This window comes from Suricata suricatta, chromosome 4 (assembly GCF_006229205.1).
Source record: "Suricata suricatta isolate VVHF042 chromosome 4, meerkat_22Aug2017_6uvM2_HiC, whole genome shotgun sequence".
Classification (NCBI taxonomy): Eukaryota; Metazoa; Chordata; class Mammalia; order Carnivora; family Herpestidae; genus Suricata; species Suricata suricatta.
Window position 1 is genome coordinate 109,532,167 of NC_043703.1, and position 15,898 is coordinate 109,548,064.

Consider the following 15,898-nt stretch of genomic DNA (forward strand, 5'->3'; position numbering starts at 1 on the left):
ATTAACCCTGCCTACCGTTGTCCCCAGTCCCTCAAACTTCCGCACAGGCCACTAGAGAACACGCACCCGGAGAGGCCCCTGGTGTGGCGAGGAGAGCCGGCCCACTGCTGTGAAGTGTGTGCCGAAGGCCCGCCTCGGCCTGCGTTCCCCCACACCCCTCTGGTGTAGCAGGGAAAGCACTAGATGAAGGGCTCCCGGGTGACACCCGCAACAATCTCAGGGTCAGTTTCTGGTCTTTCCGTCTGCCAATAAGAGGGTTTGACTAAACAGCTTGTTTGGTCACCTCCTCTTCTGAAATTCAAACACTAGACTCAAAAACCCAGCTTGTGGGAGCTGCCTTCTAGGCAGATACCCAGGCAAGGAGGTTTTGTCTTGCAATATTGGGGCTTCTGTGAGTTTTCTGTTGCTGCAGGCCAAAATTGGGACTCTTGTCGGAAAAACCAGTTTATTCCATCAAGGAATGCTTTGGTCATTTAGGGTTCGATTTATTATTTACTCGTTCTTCCCTTTTTCATTCTTGTATGCAAATCTGTGCACCTTCTTCCTTTCCCCCTAAAAGTACCCAATAATGCGCGGACCAACTTAACTGATACTGTTAATGGCCAAAAGGAAAAACATTTAACTCTGTCCAAGTGATAGGTATACCAAAAGGCAAATTTATTCTCTATCTCCTTTTCTTGGTTAGGTCTTTTAAAATGTGCATTCAGAAAATATCTTGCTGTTACATAAAACTGAAATTAAAAAAAAAACTGCACAGAAAGGGATAAGAATTATTTAAATTTCTACCGGGGGATTGCATGAGAAAAAGTCAGTCCTCGGCACAATTACTACTGATCTTTCAGGATTTTTCTCTACTAGTTGAATTCTTCCAGTCCATCAACATCTGAGGAAAGTCTGACAGATAGCAGCAGCTAGATAGAGTATATACTGAGAAAAATATTACAAGTAAGAGAATCCAATTTTGTAAGTGAGTAAGTGGACATGATACAGAAGCAATTTTCCCTATAAACATTTAAAAGCTATGTTTAATAACACCTTTTTAAATACTTGCCACCTTATGTCAGATCTAGAATGTGGACATTGGATTTTCATTACCTTTTTGGCCATCACACAGTTGTAGTAAACACATTCATGTTCTAACTACTAATGTTAAGCACGTTTCCTTTTTAAGATTTGCTTTTCGCTCTTCCCCCCAATCCACAAAGAGGAAGATGACTTCAGAACACTCTTAATTCTTAAACAAATGAAGCATACATTCTTTTGCATTTAGTCTCCCCCCATTCTGGATTTGGCTTTCACATGCCTTGCTTTATATTTTTTATGGGGCTCTGGCAACTTTAACTCTCTGAATAGATGACTCAATGTGTTGAAGTAAAGAATTTGTGTGTTTGTACCTGGGGACTCTAGAAAAGCTCATGAGAACTGACTGCCCAAGAGCCTTCCAGGTCACATTCAGATGCAACATGGCATCTACTACTACCCACTCACCCACAGACTAAGCCCTGAACTGAACCCGGGCTCCAGGACTCACAGATTCCCCTCCTTTTCTGTGCAGCCACACACCCTGGACTCTCATATAGGAAGGCAGTCAAATGCCTGGCACTTTCAGAGCCAAGAGAGATCAAACCAAAGCCATTTCAATAGTCAGAGAAAGGTGAACTCTGTCGAGAAGCCATTGACATGGAAGTCCAGAATTTGTCTTTCCAGAGCAGTGTCTAAAAACCAGCTGGGATCATTCCTTAATCTGAAATCCTTTTCCCTGGCACTGTCACTGTAATTGTTCTCTGTGGATGTTCCTAACGTTTTGGCATCTACTGACCTGCCCACCCCAGGCTTCCCTCAAATAAACCACAAATACCTGATGGCAGACAACTGGAATAAAAAAAGACCTTGGAACATTCCCACTGCCCCCCTAAGAAAGCAGTGACAAAATTCAGTACCTTCTATAAGGTCTTCGATTGCTTTTCTCACTCCCCTGTCAAAGGCTCGAGCATCAGCTGGGCTTTGGAAAGTAAGTCCAAACTTCCGATTGTCAACCTTCCAATGATGAAACGTGGGGTTGGCTTTGGTGTAGACCAAGTCCTTTCTTACATAGCATTCCAATACCACCTGAAGGATGGAAATGCACAGGCTGGTTACTTGTGAAACAGCAGTGATGGTGTCCACCTACAAAAACCCAGCTAGGAACCACCTATCACTGCTGGCAACTGATAAAAACCCTCCATCCCTGCCTTCTCGTATCTGTCTCTCCATCTCCAAAGAAGCCTTTGCTTGCCTTGTGGATCATCCATTCTTCGTTGACTCAGCCCTGCTCGCCTTTGGTGACCCCCACTGTACTTCTTACCCACTTGGTTCTCAGTCATTTTAATTCCTCCTGCCCCTATCTGGAGGGCACTAAGGGGAAGCCCAGGTCTCAGGGCTTTACTCCGTTTCAGGTTTACTGCTTTTATGTTAGGACCTTTGTATTAATGGTTCTCAATCTTCCCTCCTCCGTCCTGATGGGTGTTTCCTAGTGACCTCACATGCAACATGTTGAAAAAATTAACTAACCTGTTCTGAAATTTCTGCCCTTCGTTTCTTCTCCCAACTTCCCATATGTAGCAATGCCAACCCCTCTCTGTTCATGCTCTCTCTCAGAATCTCCATGCTTGTCTCTTATCTCTTCTGCTTTCTCTAGCCCCCTGTGTTATTAGCCACAAGGTCCATTTCATTTTTCCTCGAACATCTTTTCGATCAACCTAATTTCAGCTGCTCCCACCCTGATCTATCAAACTTTTATCTGGATTATCAGACCACCTCTAAGTTTCTACTGATCTAGTTTCAGAAATGCCTTTTACTAAGCTATACGTTGGAGTAGATTGTTTTTTATGCCAGTTCTTCCTGTGACCCTCACAATTTAGTACGTGGTTTCACGGTATTGTCTAAGTTTCACTAGCCTTATGCCCTCAACCAGACGGTAAAAGACCAAGAGGTATTAGAAAATGACTCCATGACCAGCCCAGTGCTGTTGTTGACAGACACCAGAGTTTAATATTACACACTGTAAGAAGCACTGCCACCACATGAATGTAAACTTTATTCTTTATTCATAAAACACCTCCAAAATAGCGACAATATTTATTCCTGTGGCTTCATTACATGTACCAAAATGATTTTGCTAAATTTTAATAGCTTTGATTTTGTTCTGGCAAAGCTCCACATTTAACAAAATAAGATCTTATTACTTTTAGACAAAGCGAAGGGAAAGAGTAAAGCTTTCCAAAATTAGTATAAGTTCAAATTAGAGAAGAACTTTGAATGAGTACAAGTTTCAAGAATACACATCTAAGCAAACAGAAACTAAGAGCTGCCAATAAATGTTCTCTGACTTAATAAATAGATAATAGTCAAACTGGCATATCAAATAGCAGTTGCAAGCAGTTAACTTTATTACATTGTATTGAAAGAACACAACAGTCTCCTCACCCAGTTCTATTTATGATTAAATTGCTTATTATGGCCATTTTTCTCCAAGAATAGTGCAATGATTAAATGTCAGCCCAGCCCCATTCCAAATTGGGGAAATCCAAATAACCAAGGCTTTAACCAACAAATGTTATCTATTTTAGAATTTAATAGTCTCAATTCAAAGTCTCAAAATAAACTTTTTGTAAAAACAAAGACTTCCAGTTTCTCCGTATGTTTTTTTTTTTAAATAAACTCTACCCCCACTGTGGGGCTCAAACTCATGACCCCAAGATGGTGACCTGAGTCGATAACCGAGCCTTTTGCTCTACCTACTGAGCCAGCCAGGCACCCTCTCCATAGTTTTAGGGTCAAAAACATTAGCTTTTGAGCGACCTTTTCCAAGTTTAAGATTACCCCAATGGTAAATCTTCTTGAAGAAGTTATAAAATTCTTTAAAAAGTAAAGTTCAGCTACCTAAAATGAGGGGAAGGGGATCAGATACCATCTCTTTATGTCCTGTTAAGCAAAATAACATAATTACAGACCTAAGCTTTATCACAGCTGTTTTAATCTTCACAAGTATAAATCCCTAGTGAGGTTTGGCATTAAAATTTAAAAAAAAAATTTTTTTTAATGTTTATTTTTGAGACAGAGACAGATCCTGAGCAGGAGAGGGGCAGAGAGGGAGGGAGACGCAAAATCGGAAACAGGCTCCAGGCTGTCAGTGCAGAGCCTGACATGGGGCTTGAACTCACAAACCATGAGGTCATGACCTGAGCTGAAGTCAGACGCTTAATTGACTGAGCCACTCAGACACATAGGCATTAGCTTAAAACTTGAGAAGGGCTTTAAAACGATTTCTTTTAAAATGAGATGCACAGGGAGAAAAAAGGTAATTATATATTCTCATTGGAAGCTTAAAAAAAATAGACCCAAGAATGATATATTGTCAAAGACTGAAGTACTCTACACAAATACGTGAAGAATCCTTCTTGCCTCTCCTTCCCCACCCTCAACGCCTCTCTGTTTCTCTTGAGTCAGCTACGATCAGTCTGGTGGACACAACACCATGTTCCTTTCTGTGGCTTCTTTATATACACACACAAGTTTGTGTTTTTAAACGTGGCCATACCTATAAAAGGCCCCACAACTTGCCTTTTCCTGGAGGATAGGTCTGAGAGACAGATACAGAAAAACAACATGTTCTGTTTAATGGCTCAGTGTGGATACGGTGGAGTTATTCAGTCATTCTCCATACTTACTAATGGGCATGGAGGTTATTGCTCATCAGTCCCTTTTAGAGACAGTGCTGGTATGAACACTCCATACATGTTCTCAAATTCTGCTCTGCAAGCTCTGGGTAGCCCTCCCCCTCCCTCTCTACCCACTTCAGGGGCTCCAGAATGGCAGAACTATTTTCAGGTAGTAGGACATTTGCCTTTTCTTTGGGTTGCCATTTCTACTGAGGGTGCGAAAGGCATGGGGGTAAAACTGCTGGGCTGTGGCATGCAATGAGGCGATCTGGTGACACAGTCAAAGTGAAAATGCCAGTTCTGTGTAGAATGGCCCTTGATGAAGCAGTTAAAAATGATTAAATCTTGACCCTCGAATACATGGCTTTTATCCTGTGTGGTGAAATGGGAAGTGCACCTCCCTGGATCCTCCGATCTGCTTCTGCATTCAATCTGCTGTAATATGCCTCTTGGGCTGAGGTAGACAGGAAACTGGCTTTGCACAAATGCAGAGATGGAAAGAGAAGGACATTTCGAACAGCCTGTTCACTTCTGCCGCATACGGAAGAATGACGCCTGTCTCAAGAAAAAGTACTTGTGCGACAGTTTCAGTTGTGAGTTGGATTTAACTGCCTTTTTCATGGATCACCAGGTTTACTTGAAAGAGCAACTGACAGATGAACGGTCTTCAGACCCGGTATCTGGCACACACTTTCTTGAAAATGAACACAGTGAGCCTGTCACTTCAAAGAAAACAACTGGAGGTGTTCGTTGCCAATAATAAAACCTGAACTTTCAAGTGAAATTAGGATTTTTGGACAGCTTCCCAATACTTACTGACTGTTCTAATGTTAAGAAATGGGATTTTTTGATTATATAGAATTAGACATATCAACATTTGGAAGATCTGAACTTAGTAAACCATTATTTTTCAAATGACATGATGGTAAAAAAAAAAATCAGGAATGCGCAAAAGATCCACCAAAGTGAAAGATAAACCAATAGTTTTTAATGTAGCACAGTATGAAAAGTTCATTAATATGTCTTCAGTATCCACATTTTAGAAACTATTATAGGCCTAGTTTTGGTGTTGTATCCAGGAAGTACATCTACAATTACCTGAAAAGGTTTTCCCCCTTTTCCAACTACTCATTTGTGTGAAGCTGGATTTTCTTCATATACTTTATCCAAAAACCATACTGCACAGCCTGAAGGCAGGAGTAGATATTAGAATCCAGCTATTTTCTATGAAGCCAGATATTTAGAGAGATTATAAAAATATAAAACAATGCTACTCTTCTCTCCATTGTTATTATTATTATGGAAAATAGTTCTAGAGGGATTTGTCAATTTTTTTTTCATTTCAGTTTTAATTTCTAATATGATAAAAATAAGTAGCTGTAACTCATAAAACAAAATTTGCTTTTGGGGCTCCTCAAATTTTTAGAGTGTAAAAGGATCCTGAGACCAAAAATGTTTGAGAACCATTGCTTCCTTTAAATCTTTGTGTGTAAGTCTACTTCTTCTATAGGATAGGGTTTAAATACGAAACTGCCAGGTTAAAAAGTATGTACATTTAAAATGAATATCCTGCCAAACTGCTATTACAGAGCTTTACCAGCTGGAACTCCTACCAAATGTGTGTGTGTGTGTGTGTGTGTGTGTGTGTGTGTGTGTGCGCGCGCGCGCACATGCTCACAGACCGCCATGCATACAATGGGACTACCAATCTTTCAGATTGTGCGGTTCATCTCCATAAGCTGGTTTCTCATGGGATTTAAGGTGTAAACTTCTCTAGTTCATTTAAGATGATTCAATGATTCGACTCAGAGGGGCGCCTGGGTGGCACAGTCAGTTAAGCACCTGACTTCTGCTTAGCTCATGATCTCATGGTTCGTGGGTTCGAGCCCACGTTGAGCTCTATGATGACAGCTCAGAGCCTGACGCCTGCTTTGGATTCTGTGTTCCTCTCTCTCTGCTCCTATCCCACTTACACTCTTGTCTTTCAATAAATAAACTTAAAAGAATGATTCGACTCAGCAATTTTAAATTTACACATAATTTCTCAAGAAAATTTGATTGTCTCCAACTTAAATTATCCAAATAATGACTTCTTATTGGATGTCTGCTACACAGATATTCCCCATAGAAACAATGCAAATTCTGTTCAAAAGCTTCAACATAGAATTCAAATAATAACAAAAAGTAATGTGCTAAATTCTAGAACTACATTGCATGGGAAAAACTAGTGATTTTTTTAGAAAACACTGTTTCTACCATAAAAAGCATTTCTTGTCCTACCTCGTTAGAATACTAGGAATAGAATACTATCCATCCATCATATTTCCAAAATGATCTCCACCCCCTCCCCACTATTCCACCACTTAGATAGGGAGGGGGTCCTTCCACAACCTATCTCATGTGCAAGCTCCCATGTGGGTTCATACCCTCCAGTGGGCAGAAGTGCTGCATTACGGAGTTTGGAGTGACCGTAACTCCAAAATGTGTGCGTGTGTATGTGTGTATTGTAGGACAGGGCAGGGGGGTAAGGGAGAAGTTGCACTGAGTGGAAGAGTCCAGAATTTCCCAGAGTGTGAGGAATGGAAAGATGGAAAAGCACAGTTGGGTATATGAGGGTGTGATTTCAGTACTAGAGCCTATAACAAAGGCTAGAAGTGTAGAGTCACAGAATATAAAGGGGACAGGAAGAGAAACAGAGTGACAGAGAAACATGATGGGGGTGGGGACGGGTTGGGGAATGGGCCAAGGCACACAATCCTTGTGCAATAGCAACAAATTACAGAGGCTGGTCCACAACCCTGCCCTATTACTATGCAGAATTAGTATGAAGGGACCAGGCTTCGGTGTCATGATGAAATGGTTCCCCATGTTGGTTCTGCTAATGACCACATGCTCCAGGACAAGGACATGGATCATCACTTCTTGGAGCACTGAGTTTCCCCACTACAAAGTAAATATGAAAGGATCTTCCTCCGTAAGAATGTTATAGGAATTTAACTGAGGGCCTTGCCTCGAGCAAAATGGTGAAAGTTCACAGTTCTTATGTACAAGTCAGTGGTAAGATACAAGCTTACAAATATATTTCTAAAATGAAGGGGCTGGATGAGACAATCTGAAGGCCATTTTAGGTTGACACATTCTAGGACAAACCATGAAAATACCAAAAAAAATAGATCCAAAAAGATTTAACTGCTCAGACAAGATGATTTGCTAACTCAAAAGTAATAATAAAAAGAAAAAGAAAAAAAGTGAAAAAACCTTGTCACATATTTGTTAGAAAAAGAGCACCAACTAAACAAAAAGGCAAGCAATGAATTATAAAAGTATTTGCAGTAAATATGGCAGATGAAGATTAGTATCTTTCTTACATAAGAGGGTATACGTGTCAAGGAGAAAAATAAGGCCTCCAACAGATAGATAAGCAAAATGACATTAACAGACAATTCACAGTTACAACTGGTTTTTTTTTTTTTAATGTTTCATTTATTTTGATACAGAGCACGAGAGGGGGAGGGGCAGAGAGAGAAGGAGACACAGAACCGGAAGCAGGCTCCAGGCTCTGAGCTAGCTGTCAGCACAGAGCCTGGCGGGGCTCGAACCCACGAACGTGAGATCTGACCTGAGCCAAAGTCGGAGGCTTAACTGACTGAGCCACCCAGGTGCCCCTAGTAACAACTGTTAAACTGTTTAATGAACAAACATTGATACCATTAGTAATTAATAATATGATACTACTGTTACTCTGTCAAATTGGTAAAGATTTAAATTATTTGACCCTTGGGGGCACCTAGGGGGCTCAGACGAGTGTTCAACTCTTGATTTTGGCTCAGGTCACGATCCCAGGGTCATGGGATTCTGCTTTACCCACCCACCCACCGCCCTTCCCCCATTCATTGGGCTGTGTGTCAGGCTCCAAGCTGAGCATGGAACTTAAGATTCTTTCTCTCCTTCTCATGCTCTCACTCTCTCTCAAATAGAATAAAATTTTAAAAAATATTTAAAATATATGATCCTTAAGGTGTTAAAGGAAATTCTCATATATGCTGGTCACTGTTCTTTGTACAAGTATCAAAAGTCATAAAAATCTGACCCTCTAAATTATTCCACAAAAAGAGTAAAGGTGAAAAATGCAGGCAAGGTAATACGGCAGGGAGCAGGGGTAGGAGGGAAAGAACCTTTTAATATTTATAATAACCCGAAGGAGATCAGCAAATAAACAGTATTGTATCAACCTTATACAGCAATGAGTAAAATTCTTTAGAGAATGTTCGGGCAAAGCAAACGAGACACAAAATTGTTGACAAGCTCTAATCAGAGCTGTGGAAAACCAGAAATGTGCACAAGGGGGGAAAGACTACACTGAAGGTCTAAAAGTGGCTGTGCACATGTGACTTGGCTCAGTTTTAGGGTCGGAGTGACGGGATGTCAAATACTAGTTACAGGCCCTCAAGATGGGTCACCAAGAACAAGAAGTCTATCTAAAAATCTTAATGTTTTTCAGTTATAATTATACAGGCTATTCTAAGGACACAGTGATGTAACCTAACTAAAGGACTAGCATTGCATTTAGCACATGATGAATGTTAGCTAAATGGTGTTACTTTACTTTTTACTGATAGTGTGGCTACTCTGTAAATAAGAATGCTTTAATTATTTGACTAATATGTAGGGAATTTTCTGAATGGACACAGTTCTTAAAATGAGCTGTGTTCTCCCTTTAAACTTTCATTCATTTCATTTTTGGAAATGAATCAAGTGTGAAAATAGCATTTCTGTTAATCTACATATAACACTTACAAATTGTTCTGTCTTATCTATTTGGTAACTTTTTTAAACAGTAAGAAGTGGTTGCAAAAGAAGATTAAATTTGTACATTTAACACATAAAACTCAACAGACATGCTCGTTGTAAAGGGTCTCAAATGTCACAGTGACATTTCCTGTGGTGTCTTTATATTTTTTCTGTTGAGATCCAATAAGATCCTGCACATTTTGAAGCAACAATTGGCTTCTGAGTATACCTCCATGATGAAAGACAGACAGGAGCAATGTTCTTCAAGGCCACCAATTAAAAATATCAATTTTTCTTCATATCATGGATTCCTTCATAACTTAGGACTGGACATCCAAGTTCCTTCATGAAACTCTATGTTATGAACTACCAATGCTCCACTCATGTGCGAGAATAATGATTACTCTCCAAAGTATGTATTTAATAAGCATGTAGAATTATTATAGACATGTGATACCACTACTTTTTCCAAACATGTTTTATTCATTAGTATAGGAAATAAAAGCTACAGTATCTTCTAGATAAAGAGTATTTACAAGTAAGCAAATGTCAGGTGACCTTCTGCCTTTGCATTTGACCTTTTACCATCCAAACCTTGATGGCATGCTTCTTGAATGAACCCGACATTTTTAAAAACCCAGACTTCACAGCTCACTGGAACGTGAGTCATGACAAAGAACACACTTTTGTTTTCGGTATCTTGTTACGGTGGCAGAAAGCTTAATTAATCAAAGATGCAAACGAGAAGGACAAATATACTAACTAAGCCCCTGCGTTATCTGGTGTGGCAAAAAGCGACTTCGCTGCAAAGCCAGGGTTACGTTTTGTATTTGGCATCAGCTCCAGAGTTGTAACTTCTGAAGCTTTTACAACAGTCTGAAGTCAGAGAAATAAGGGGAGGGGGGGTGTGAGCAGAGACAAACAAACCTATGAGAAGAGGGCCATGATTAACGGAAAGCAATCAGTTGTTGCTGATTTAACGCCACGCAATGCATGTCTACCATTACCAGTTTGTCTTTCTGTCGTTCACCATGGATGAGAAAGCCGCTTCGTCCATTGCCTTCGGGGTGCATGACCTTACAGACGCCCACGCGACTGATCCCGCCTCCTTCCTGTGGGAACCATCCCCCGCTGGAGTCATCTCTGGTCATAACCACAGCCTTGACACGCACAATATAGCTGTCACTAAAACGACAACAACAAGAAGAATGGGGCATGACAATGGTCTGGTAGCTGCAGGACATGTTTCACAACGCAAGACAACCACTGGCCAGCACTCTTCTGGACCCTTCAGAAGAAATCTATGCCTGGCAGCAACCTTCAAAAGTAACCCTTTTCCACTTTTAGGGGAAAAACCAAAAACAAAAACCAAAAACAAACCAAAAAACCACACTTAAACTGAATAGGATACATAAGCACATTTTAAAAAACATACCCAGTAATTTAAAAATATCTGTGAGTCTTTGAAGACATATGCAGGCATCACATCCTCTACAAACTGGGTCTAAGCATGAATGAACTAATTGCTATAATTTGTTATCTCTAAGTTAGGAAAGACAAACCGATTAACTTAAGAGGATATTACAGTTTCAATTGTTAAAACTTAGTTTACAATGCATGACCTATGTTTAACATTTTATAAAGCTTAGTAAGCTTCTGATTTAGTGCAAGCCTAGGATAGTTCACTTCCAAATCGCAAATTCACCACGCAGTCATTTGCAAAGGTGGGAAAATGTTTCAGTTCCAATACCCTTTACACATGTGCACCCTTCTGTTTATGATTTTATTTTTTCCAGTCTAAACTTCAATTTCGCAATAAGTTCTTCTGCACATTTGCCAAAAATCCTCTTTCTTCTCCGGAGACCAACTCTAGCGTTTCATTCTTCATCACTTTTGGGGAAATGTATTTGGATTTTTCAGCAAGGCCATTTAAATTTTTTTGCCATTTTCTTTCTTTGAATGTAAGTCATTTTTTACTCATTCAAACATATATTCACATCGTCTGTATGCCGGGCGCTGTGCCAGATTCTACGGAAACAAAGAAGTAGAGTAACACAGAACCCCCTCTTCCCTTGGGACTCAGAGAAGACTGCCCCTGACCCCAGCAGGCAGAGCCTGGCCATTCACTACATCTCCGGTCTACCAGAGACCATTTAGACTGCCCCCCACCCCTGCTCACCACGCACCCCCCAGAGGGGGGAGCCACGCAGGTTTCCCATGACTCCCTGCAGCTCACCCTCTACTGTGCCCCAACTCCCCTCCACAGTGCCCCTGTACTCCACGTCAGACATCCCTTCCTCAGTTCATTCCTTTTATTTTTAAAGCTGGTAAAACACATGCAAGATAAAATTTACTGTTTTAACTGTATACTTCTATGGCATTAAGTGCATCGACACTGCTCTACAACCGTCACCACCATCCCAATCCAGAACTTCTTTCATCTTCCCAAACCGAAACTCCACACCCATTAAACCCGGAACTCCCCGTTCTCCCCTCTGCCCAGTCCCTGGCAGTCACCACGATACTCTGGTCTCTATGAATCTGATGTTCTTTTCACTTTTTAACCTGAATGTAAATGCGTCCTGAGCTGAGCTTCTGGGACCCACTGACATGAAGGCACTTGCTCTCTCCTGCATCTCTCTATAATGAGGCTAGATGTGGGGCAAGGTAGTCACCTCTGCAGCAGGCTACTGGCCAGCTCTCCAGTTTCTCTGAAGCTCACAAGCCTGGTCATGCCCACACTACCCTTCTTTAACCCTCTACAGACCTCTGGGCCACATCCCTTCCCTCATTCTTGGAGGATCCATCTCTCCACCAGGACTCCTGCCCTGATTCTTGGTAATTTCCTTATTCACACAAAGGATCCATACAATTCCCTGGCCTCTCAGTTTCTGGAACTCTTCTCCAAAGCCCTTCTCTTATACCCAACCTTAGGTACCCACGCCTAGGTCGCACACACGACCTTGTTATTACTAATATCTGCACAACCTCCTTAACCTCCATTTTAAGCATCTTGCTCCCTAGCTGCCACTTCCCAACTTTGCAGCACACAGTCCGCCCACATTCCTGTAATTGTTCACCACCCTGGGAACACCTCTTGCTCTGACCACCTTTCCCTTTCCCCACATCCTCCATGTTGTCACTTGATTCACTACAACTTAAGTTCCATGGCCTATCACGACACTCTTTTGTACAAAAAAAGTAACACGTTGTCCTCTCTTTCTCTCTAATGCCTGGTGAACCCCAACCCTGATGAACTTCTACTGTCTACCTAACTCCATGCCCCCACCCAGGTTGTTGAATACTACTTTGCTCATAGGTCTAGTGTTAGTCACTAACCTCAGGCGAGGGTCTCTTAGGTGCCCCCCAGTATCTTGCTACATTTCTCTGATCGGTCCCCAAGAAGATCATTTCACAGATCCACCTACCCTGTCCCTCTCAGATGATACATGAGCTTCCTTTAATTTCCCTGTGAAAATAGGCAGTCAGAAGGGACCTTGCACCTGTGCCCACTAGCATGCCTATCACTCTGTACCAGTATTCTTGGCCTCTCCTCTAACTACGGCTTAACCACCCATGACCCAAGCCAAGCACCTTCTAAAAGTACTAACAGTGCCCAAAATTCACATTTCCACCCAGACCTCTTCCCTGAGCAGATCAACTGCCTAATGATTTCTCTCCTTGGGCATCTAATAGACCTCTCAATCAACATGATTCAGATTGAACTCTTCATTCTCAATTCCTTCTTATCCTACTGGTTCTCTTTTCAAAATATATCCATAATCTACTTTTTCCTGCCTTCCTCAACCCTGTCCTGATCTCAGCTGCCAACACCTTTCAGACTATTGCAACAGCCTCCTAACTGGCCTCCTTACTTCCACACCTGCCCAGCTTTCTAAGAAAATGGAAAGGTGAGTCAGATTATGATACTCTACTCAAACTATACAATAACTTCCTATGTTACTCAGAGTAAAAATACAAATCAAGTACTTATCATTCTCCTCCTTGCTCATTCTACTTCAGGCCCCTGGCCCTTGTCCTCCACATCAAGCACCCTCTGACCTCAGGGCCTTTGCACTTGTTATTTCCTCATTCTTCGCCCCACCCACATGCAGACTCAGCTCATTTCCTGATTTTTAAAAAATTATTATTTATTATTCAGAGACAGAGAGAGACAGAGCATGAGCATAGGAGGGGCAGAGAGAGGGGGAGACACAGAATCTGAAACAGGCTCCAGGCTCTGGAGCCCGAAGTGGGGCTCGAACTCACAAAGCGCAACATCATGACCTGGGCTGAAGTAGGATGCTTAACCGACTGAGCCACCCAGGTGCCCCTCATTTCCTTATTTCATTCAGTTCTCTGCCCAAGGTTATTTTATCAGAGAAGATTCTCTGTCCACTTTATATAAAGCAGCACCCTCCATCCCTTTTAAGTCTTCTCATCCTTCTTTGTCTTTCTACATGTTAGTAACTAACAACATCTGCCTCACTAGCCCACTTTTCCCAACTAGAATGTAAACGCCATAGGAGCAGGGCTTCTGCCCTTTTTGTTCCCTGCAGTGTCCCTAGAGCCTACAGCACTGCTTTATATGTAGTAGGCTTTGGGACAAACGGGTAAAACACATTTTATAAACAGGTTAAAAAAAAAATTATTTGCAGCTAACAAATCTCTGAGAAAAAATAAAGCACTCAATATACATTTGCTTATCAGCCACGACAGCTTAATTGGGATAGGATAAAGATTTCCTTAACATGAAAACTAAATTTAATAATCACACGGTTTCTGTCACTAATCCATTCATCTCAGGATTCAAACCCATATTCCTTTCAGATCAAAGACACTAGGAACATTTGATAACATTTGTTTAGATTAGTTACATACAAACAATTTGAGAATATATCTTCCCCCTCCCATCCCCACTTATTCTAGCAAAAACGAAGCCCAAGAATTTGTCATTCTCCAGTATGTAACACAGCTTTCTCAAATCTTCTGGGAGTGTGCTATGGGTTCATCCCAATCGGAAAAGGCCAAGGTGAATCACTGAAACTACACACCTCTTGTTAAATAAAACATGATTTCTACTTTTTGTGTGTGTTGCAGCTGTGTGCTGTTCTCCCTTCCTTTGAGGAGATTAAACGCGAAAAAGGGAATTTTGTGTTACTTATACTGGTGTCATAAACTCATTTCCAACAAGTATTCATTTATTAGAGACTAAGAAGAATGCCTCAGCCCATGGCTTCTAGTCTACAGGGGCTGTTAATTTTGGCCTTTGCTCACAGTCTGCAGCGTCCTCTTTCTCGCCCCTAATTCCTCCTGTGGCCCCTTCCCCGAGCACAGGCTTGTCTGTGACGGGGTGTGCGTGCTGGGGGTGCGGAACGCCCGGCTGCCCATCTCCTCTGGCAGTGACCGCACCAGCCGGCATTAACCGAGGCATCTGGCTATTTAAAACAAGGCAGGGGATAAAGAGTTGCACTCAAAGCTGTGAAGGATGTCTGGGTAATCCAGCTGCATGGCCCCTTGCCAACTGCTTCCTATCTGTGGGGCATTTATGTTACTCAGGCACTTCACCCGGCCCGGAACAGAAACGGCACTGAACTCTACTACCATAAAGGTATAAAGGAGGAAAAGTCCCTTCCCACCTTCCTCTCTCTCTTTCTGGAAAGAATTAAACAACATGTTTAAGCCATATGCTGGGTTTGTTTGGGGGAGGATGGAACAGGAAGGGCAAAGGCAGATTAGTTTTTTAATCTGAGCAAGGAAAATGGTGGTGGTACGCTTCAGAAGAATTTCAAAAAATGCTATGATTGTCAAAAATAACAGAATTTTTAAAAAGGCTTCTGCAAGCAGCAACCGCTAAACCAGTGTAACTGATTAGGACCTGGTGAAGTTCCACATGCGGATCCAAACACCAGCTGAATGGAAGCCTAGCGACTGAACTTGAGCTAAACTGCCCCCCAGACACTCAGTGTCATTACACAGAGGATCTGACTACCATTACCCAAACCACACCATATTCTTTCGGTGTATTATGAGGAAAAGTAGCTTTATGAATTGAACTGGAGATCTGCCATTTAAACGTGGCTTCTTTAAGGAAAAAGCTCTGCATTCCCAACATATGGGCTAAACTATAAAAATAAGACTTCTTCTGTGATCATTCCATGTGCAGAAGAGGTAGGTGACATCCTATGGTAGGATGGGGAGGCAGAGTAAGGACAATTCCAAAACTAGATTTTTATTTGGGGGTGCCGATTCCGAGGTGGCATAGCAAGCGTTAGAGCTCTGGCTTTTATATGTTCCAAGTTCACCCCAGATTCAAATCAGACCCTGCTTTGGACCTCTTGACAGAAGTAAACAAGGAAACAAAGGAGCTGTAGGAAATGGTGATGAGGTAGCATTCAAAGCCAGAG

The 15,898-nt window shown here is 41.7% G+C and overlaps 1 protein-coding gene across 2 annotated transcripts in view; it reads right to left on the reverse strand.

Annotated features, from left to right (window-relative positions):
- Positions 1-15,898, reverse strand: part of SPRED2 (sprouty related EVH1 domain containing 2) — a 110,917-nt gene that overhangs the window by 21,237 nt on the left and 73,782 nt on the right. For both annotated transcript variants that reach the window (XM_029937488.1, XM_029937489.1), the window contains exons 2-3: positions 10,499-10,676; positions 1,941-2,109 (exon numbers count right to left, since the gene is read on the reverse strand). In XM_029937488.1, coding sequence (XP_029793348.1) covers positions 1,941-2,109; positions 10,499-10,676 — 347 coding nt within the window. The remainder of the gene's footprint in view (positions 1-1,940; positions 2,110-10,498; positions 10,677-15,898) is intronic.